The following is an 8,463-nucleotide window of genomic DNA, read 5'->3' on the forward strand; positions in this document are numbered from 1 at the left end:
TAAGCGAAGGCGGGATTTTCATGGAAAGTGCTGGAAAGAGACAAAGCACCGCTAGTTCCATCGCCTCATGTTCTTCCGATGCAAAACATAGTGCGGTCGATTATGCTTCGTTATGTGCATTTCTTTCACTGCGTTCTCTGACCATTTAACTATTTCATGTTTTAATGACAAAAAATATTTTGACAAGGTGAAAATTGTATAAAGAGCCACCTATCAGCGAAGCGCACATTTTGTGCGCATCTTTCCAAACATTACCTATTTTTATAACTGTTCGGTGTTCTCTGTCTAACAATCAAACATTTATTAAACATCACATATATTATTATAGTTACTAAGAGTCAAATAAGCATGCTTATGGTTTATTTACAATATTGTGCAAGGAAATCCTTGCGTTTTAATACGAAACAGAATTGTTTTTAATAAAAATGAACTCATTTCGTGTCCTTTCCTGCAGGAAAAAATAATACGAATCTCAAATAACAGACTCCAGACGTGTTTTAAGTTTAAAATGTGTTTTAGTGTGTTTTATTAAGCGATTCTTAAGAAACGTATCACTATATTATTTAAGTTATTTAGACGTTGTTTACATCTGATGCAGCTAGTAAAATACTGCATTTGTAGCCGGGAATAAATGCGATTTACACAAATAAAACAGTGTAGTTTGTCTTTGTTGATGATCTATAAGCGCCTCAGAGTGAGTCAGCGCGGAGGGATACAGCCGCACATTCAAAGGCGGAGTATAAAGAAAAGATCCGCGCACGCGGGGTTCTCTCCTCTCTGCTTCCCTGAGTATCAGTGTAGGGGAGATCAGCTGTTTCTGTGGCGATTAAACATCAAAAACCAACGAAACTAATCAAAGTAAGTCTTCTATCTCCATCTAAAACGATTCTGTATCATTTCAGGAATGAATGTAGACCAAAAGATCGGTGTTTAATTTCGGAATTCATTATTTATTTCGTTCGGTCTTTGACCGGTATTGCAACGATGCGGATGCCGGTTAAGAGTCACTTGTCTCGCGGTCATCTTTCTCTTATATTTTGAAATAATCGTACATTAATGTAGGATGTAATGTTTGTCTTTATGGCTATTTAATGAGTTGATGAGCAGGTGCAGTGGTTTACAATGTTGTATAACTGATGCTTGTATAGTTCCTGCTTACTAAGCATATTTTTCTAAATTTCTTGCTATAATCTATGCATATGTAAATTAATGTATATTTAGAGTCGGATGTGACCGGAATGGGTGCTTGGTGTATTAAAAGCAATCATATCTTTTTAATTAAAGTTCTTGTATTAGCGTTTAAAGTTATTGACTAAGCGTCATGAAAATGGTATTTATTCCGTTGAGTTTAAAAAAAACGTAATACACGTCTAAATCCGTTTAATTTCAAGGATCGCAGCAGTAAAACACGTGTTGAGCTCATTGTCCTTCTGCGCCATGTTCTTCCGCATCCGGGCCTCTAATGCGCCGGTTTGTCTTGTGTAACTGTACTACAAGTGATTAAATGCTTTCGTTTTCATTTAACCCCTTGTTTGTTCAATTTAGCCATTCATAAACCAAAAAAAAAAAAAAAATCAATAATAATGTGCACTTATAGTGCATGTAGTTTGTAGACATGTTAAACCATGTCCACGGATATAATAATAATAATAATAATAATAATAATAATGATGATCTGAATTTATTTTCTCAGATGCCTGAAGAAATGCGCCAAGAGGATGAGGCCGAGACCTTTGCCTTCCAGGCAGAGATCGCCCAGCTGATGTCTCTCATCATCAACACCTTCTACTCCAACAAAGAGATCTTCCTCAGGGAGCTCATCTCCAACGCATCTGATGTAAGACCAATGATAGACCCCATTTTTTTCTTTTTTTTAAAGTGTCATATATGGCTAGCTCTAGCAATAAGACTATATAGTTCCTGCGATCAACCTGTTTTTCCCCATTTGACAGGCTCTTGACAAAATCAGATATGAAAGCTTGACGGATCCCACTAAACTGGACAGCGGCAAGGACCTGAAGATTGACATTACTCCCAATGTTCATGAACGCACTCTTACCATTGTTGACACCGGTATTGGAATGACCAAAGCCGATCTCATCAACAACTTGGGTACCATCGCCAAGTCCGGGACAAAGGCCTTCATGGAGGCTCTACAGGTGATGTCTCTGCCAGTTTTGGCACGTTTATCAACATTTCTCCATTGAATTTAGTCTCTAATGTTTCCTGTTCATCTCTCCAGGCTGGTGCAGATATCTCCATGATCGGGCAGTTTGGTGTGGGCTTCTACTCTGCCTACCTTGTGGCTGAAAAGGTCACGGTCATCACTAAAAACAACGATGACGAGCAGTACGCCTGGGAGTCATCCGCTGGCGGCTCTTTCACAGTCAAGGTGGACAGTGGTACGTTACAAACTCATTTTTGATGTAGGGGTGTGCGCATGTATATCGTCTGCGATTATTATCATAATTTTTAACGATGTGCGATTTGACTGTATTTTACACAAACCGTTCAAAACAGGGTGCATGCATACATTATATGAAGTCTAGGCTAGTGCACGTATGCATTTAGAGTTCTTTCACTGCATGACTCAGTCTATTTAAATGCATTTCGAATGATCACAAATTCAAGACATGGGGGCAGAAAATGTATATTTATACCACTTCATATAGTTAATCAGTTTCACACGAAGAGTGCCATTTTTCTCCAAATATTACCATGATTAAAATTTATTTATTTTTTTATTTTTTATACACACACACACACAATATTCAATAAACAATTTAATTAAGAGACTTGAGTTTTAAACGCCATATTTCCTGTTTTTGTGCCATTTCGACAACGTAAATAATTCCAAACACAGCCACAGCGCTGTTTTGTGTCTCGGCGCAACATGAAGGTGTTTTATTCCTGAATGAATTAACCAACCCTTTAAATGATTCGGTTTAATTGCAATGAGCCACTTATTAAGTGAGTTGCTGCCACCTACTGGCGATTTTAACTTCATTCAAAGTAACTTTTTTTTTTTTTAATTTAAATAATTTCAACATTTTATGTTTAATATATCAATAAATTATTTATTCACTTGTAATTGCAGGTTAAATGCATTCATGTCTTGCACTTAAGCAGTGTGTAAATGCATCTAAATGCCATTTCAGGTGCAGCTTCTGGTTGATTTCATTTGCTTAGTAACAGCCCAAATGTCTCATTCTAATTCACTAATTAAATGCAAGTATTTGACTCAAAAGATAATGGACACTTTTAGAAGTGGTCCACGGCAGTCCTTAAGGTACCAGCACAATATCACACTCGGCAAAATATCGTCATCGATAAAATCCCAGAAAATATTGGGATGATATTTTTTAAGATCGCACACCCCTACTTTGATGACATAAGTGCAATATTAAGGGTGATTGATTGTTCTCACACCTGCCGATCTCCAGGTGAGCCCATTGGCCGTGGAACCAAAGTCATTCTTCACCTGAAAGAAGATCAGACGGAGTACATCGAGGAGAAGAGAGTGAAGGAAGTGGTCAAGAAACACTCCCAGTTCATCGGATACCCAATCACTCTCTTCGTAAGTGGGATTTGGTTTAACTAGTGGAGTTGAATTACTCTGAGAAAATTGCTCTGGTAGTTGAGTGATGGCAAAATACCAATTTCCACGCAGGTGGAGAAGGAACGCGACAAGGAGATCAGCGACGACGAGGCAGAGGAGGAGAAGCCTGAGAAAGAGGAGAAGGAGGAAGGCGAAGACAAACCCAAGATTGAGGACGTTGGCTCAGATGATGAAGAGGACTCCAAAGACAAGGACAAGAAGAAAACGAAGAAGATCAAGGAGAAGTACATCGACCAGGAGGAGCTGAACAAAACCAAACCCATCTGGACCCGCAACCCTGACGACATCTCCAACGAAGAGTACGGAGAGTTTTACAAGAGCCTGACCAACGATTGGGAAGATCACCTGGCTGTCAAGGTAACATAATGGGTTCTGCAGGACAAGATTCACACTTAAATGTTTGAGAGTTGATGAAATGCTCACGTTTATGCATGGTCCTTCAGCATTTCTCTGTGGAGGGTCAGCTGGAGTTCCGCGCTCTTCTCTTCATCCCTCGTCGCGCCCCTTTCGACCTCTTCGAGAACAAGAAAAAGAAGAACAACATCAAGCTGTACGTCAGAAGGGTCTTCATCATGGACAGCTGCGAGGAGCTCATCCCAGAGTATCTGAGTAAGTAGTCTTGCATTAAGAGAGAGTTCACCTGGTTCATATTTGAAACCAGTTATGTTAATGAAACTAGGTTTTGCCATTAAATGTCCAGGTAACCTGCTCCTTGCATAAAGCAATTATATTTGTACATAAGGCTTAAACAAAACCACTCAATTCATATGGATGTTTTATAATGCCTTTTTGGTTACCTGGACTTTCAATGGACTGAAACCTCTCTGGTTTAAAAAAAAATGTCTTGATTGGGGTTTCAAAGAATAACCAAAGTCTTGTGAATTTGGAGAGACATGAGGATGAATAAATGGCATAACTTGTTTTTTTTTTTTGTAACTATCCCTTAAATTCAACATGAAATTGCCCATTTGCTTTTTGATTTCCAATGACGAAATCAAATCTGAGAGAAGTTGATTTTAAAAAGCCCTGCTCCACATTCTTTATTATTCCAGTTTATGATGCAAAAGTCGAATGCATTGCAAATGAAGTTTTGCTGCTAGACCTCTTGGTTCTTGATGATTGAAGGTTTCAAATGGTGCAGTCTCACTAACGGCCAATCATTGTCCCTCCAGACTTCATCCGTGGTGTTGTGGACTCTGAAGATCTGCCCCTCAACATCTCCAGAGAGATGCTGCAACAGAGCAAGATCCTCAAGGTCATCCGCAAGAACATGGTCAAGAAGTGCCTGGAGCTGTTTGCCGAGCTGGCCGAGGACAAGGAGAACTACAAGAAGTTCTACGACGCCTTCTCCAAGAATCTGAAAGTAAGAATACAAGACTTTGATCCAATTACTTCCAAAAAAAAAAATTTAAAAGTGGTATTAACATGTTTGTTGTGAATTCCAGCTGGGCATCCACGAGGACTCTCAGAACCGTAAGAAGCTGTCAGAACTGTTGCGTTATCAGAGCTCGCAATCCGGCGACGAGATGACCTCCCTCACAGAATACGTCAGCCGTATGAAGGACAACCAGAAGTCCATCTACTACATCACTGGTAAGACTTCAGCATCAACCTGCTCTTAAAGTTGGGCTGCATGATTAATAGAAGAAAAATCAAAACCACAATATGGCTTAGCGTGACAAACGTGCATTTGGGAACGCAACATGTCAACCATCTCCCCATATTTATAATGAGAAGCGATTAATAACTCCCTGGGGTTTTCGGTCTAAAAAGCTTGATGGGTTAACAATTGGAAATAAAGAACATAAGACTGCTATATATAATAAAATATAGTATAACTTCAGATATTTAAATTTTAATTTTTTTTTAAGTTGAAATTAAAAAAATTTGGGGGTGTTAATTAATAATAATAATAATAATAAAAAATAGTAGTAATTATCTTAATTACCAAATAAAATATTTTAATATTTAATTTTTAAACTTAGATTTTTTTTTTTCCTTTCCGAAATCCCATTTTAAAGAATCCAATATACAATAAACTCTTCTTGATGTTGTCGATCTTCCCCAGGCGAGAGCAAAGACCAGGTCGCCCACTCTGCTTTCGTGGAGCGCGTGTGCAAGAGAGGTTTCGAGGTGCTGTACATGACCGAGCCCATCGACGAGTACTGCGTCCAGCAGCTGAAGGACTTCGACGGCAAGTCTCTGGTGTCCGTCACCAAGGAGGGACTGGAGCTGCCCGAGGATGAAGACGAGAAGAAAAAGATGGAGGAAGACAAGGCCAAGTTTGAGAACCTCTGCAAGCTCATGAAGGAGATTCTGGACAAGAAAGTAGAGAAGGTGTGTTTGCGTAACGCAGCGGTACATAACCAAACTTGTGCCAATACGTCTTAATCCACCCTTATTAGGCAATAATTCTTCCAAATTGTGTTATAAACAGGATTCCTAGTCAGAGTTGCACAGATGGTGAGTTTATGTAATGGACGTTTGCACCGCTTCGTGAGTTTGCATTTCGCTTGCAGACTCAAATGTGTGAAAACCAGTGTGTACCTTGAGTCCTAGTAGCCGTTTTTTTCCTTCAAATGACATGCATTTGTGTTGAGTGACTAACAAGCATTCTGATCTAACAGTGAGCAACCAGAACTTGCCTAATTCGCGTTCCTCACACCGATCTGATTCTTGTCCAGGTCACCGTATCAAACAGGCTGGTTTCTTCTCCCTGCTGTATCGTGACCAGCACCTACGGCTGGACGGCCAACATGGAGAGGATCATGAAGGCCCAGGCCTTGAGGGACAACTCCACCATGGGCTACATGATGGCCAAGAAACACCTGGAGATCAACCCCGATCATCCCATCATGGAGACCCTGAGGCAGAAGGCCGACGCGGATAAAAACGACAAAGCCGTGAAGGACCTGGTCATCCTCCTGTTCGAGACCGCTTTGCTTTCCTCTGGTTTCTCATTGGACGATCCTCAGACGCACTCAAACCGCATCTACAGAATGATCAAGCTGGGATTGGGTAAGAGTAACGTCCTCTTTCCGTGTTTTAGTCCTGATATAGTTGGGTCAGTTACTAAATCTCATTTTTGTCTTCAGGTATTGATGAAGATGAAGACGTACCTGTGGAAGAGCCAAGCCAAGCTCCCGTTCCCGAAGACATGCCACCTCTGGAAGGAGACGATGATGCTTCTCGCATGGAGGAAGTCGATTAAACCCATTTGTCTTAAAACTCCCCAATCACTTTTCCGTAATCATTCCTTAACATGCTGTTGTTCTCTTTGACCTGTAGAAGGCTGACCTGATCTCAGTAATGATTCCTAAAAGAATCATAATGTAACTAAAGCATACCGTCTACTTTTGCTCTGTTTTGAGCCATAATGTACCTTTTTGTTTTTTTTACGTAATGTGATGTTCATGGATTGCAGTATTGTCTGAGCACAATAAGCACTGTGTTTCACTGATACTGAGCCTGCTGGCTGTGCTGGATTGAATCAAGCATGATTTCTTTCTGCATGGAAGGGGAAAGACCTTTGCCTGACTGCAGGCATGTTGTCTTGTTTTTCAGAAATTAAAACACGTGGTGAAACCTGAATTTTGGTTTTGTCTTTGCTTGTTCACTTGTTTGGACTCGTACAAATTTTCAATGAAATGCATTAGAGTAGCTAAAAAGTGGAAGTCTTTTAAATTAGGCTTAAAGTATTACATTTTGGAAAATTTAGTCAAGTTTGATGCCATAGTGAGTTTAAATGAAAACGAGGCTACAAGGCACTTGTTAGTACATTTAGGTTTAAAAAAAGACTTGCACTATTAATTTACTAACTGCATGGGGTTTTTTTTTAAACTAGCTTCCCTATTCTTTTTGCATTTTATTTATTATACAATTAACAAAAAGCAAAAAAAGGCCTCTAACACTAGTTTGCTCTAATCTATTTTTTTTTTTTTTTAATAAACCTTGCTATGTGTACTGTGTTAGGCAAACTGAGACTTGTCATAGCACTTGCATATTGCGCGCTTGTTGATTTTGATCGCTTCTATTGCTCTCATTAAGCCACTTTGGATAAATTTCATTCGCTAACATGAACTGAGAAACCAATTTTCATAAAAATACAGTGCATTGACTAATAACAAATACAACTTTCCTTAAAATGTATTAGTTTTGCCTCCGTTTTCCAGATAACTTCCCTCACCATTCCTGAAATTGCTAAAGATATTTTCAGATTCATATTTATGCAAAAACATTTTGCCAATTTCCCTAATAAATTGCACTCAATCTTTCTGACTCCATCTCTTGTAATAAAATTAACTTATATAAATACCTACCATTGTAAGACTACATTATTATTTTGAGTATTATATTGCACTTTAATGAGGATTTTATTAACACACATTTTAAGACTTATTGGGGCCCCAAGTGAGGACCACTGCTTTATATGGGCTTTTTTCAAGTTGCAGTCTATATCCAAACAACTCTCTTCACATTATTTAGTCTCAACATACAAACAGATGCATGAAGGGTTTCTGCAGGTTTCATGAAGGTACATTTAGGATTTTTAAGACAAGCTGAATGGAGCACATTATGGTTTCTAAATGTCTTGTATTAGTAAAGCTTCAAAGTTTGAAAATGACAACTTCCAACATCTCCACTTAAGACTTTCTGCTCCGATTTAAGGCCTTCATTTGTGAAAGTAGGAATCAAGGAACTGAAACTTTTTTAAGATGTGCAAAAACCGTGTGACAATTAGAAAATAATTTCCTCTATTGACCCAGTACATCATTGTCTGAAATGAATGCAAATATCTTAATTGCCTTTTCTGTAAGATTCTCCATATAATTATCATTTTCTCA

General features: G+C 38.9%; 1 protein-coding gene across 1 annotated transcript; it reads left to right on the forward strand.

Moving 5' to 3' along the window:
• Nucleotides 1–699: 699 nt before the first annotated feature.
• hsp90ab1 (heat shock protein 90, alpha (cytosolic), class B member 1) lies at nucleotides 700–7,210 on the forward strand. Its single transcript, XM_058756182.1, has 12 exons — nucleotides 700–858; nucleotides 1,694–1,837; nucleotides 1,953–2,159; nucleotides 2,243–2,402; nucleotides 3,444–3,577; nucleotides 3,671–3,976; nucleotides 4,063–4,228; nucleotides 4,792–4,982; nucleotides 5,065–5,212; nucleotides 5,688–5,956; nucleotides 6,304–6,637; nucleotides 6,715–7,210. Exons 2-12 carry the CDS (start codon nucleotides 1,694–1,696, stop codon nucleotides 6,828–6,830), a joined length of 2,175 nt encoding a protein of 724 aa, XP_058612165.1. The 5' UTR covers nucleotides 700–858; the 3' UTR covers nucleotides 6,831–7,210.
• Nucleotides 7,211–8,463: the final 1,253 nt, after the last annotated feature.

The sequence above is a fragment of the Onychostoma macrolepis genome, chromosome 20, assembly GCF_012432095.1.
Source record: "Onychostoma macrolepis isolate SWU-2019 chromosome 20, ASM1243209v1, whole genome shotgun sequence".
NCBI classification, from domain to species: domain Eukaryota; kingdom Metazoa; phylum Chordata; class Actinopteri; order Cypriniformes; family Cyprinidae; genus Onychostoma; species Onychostoma macrolepis.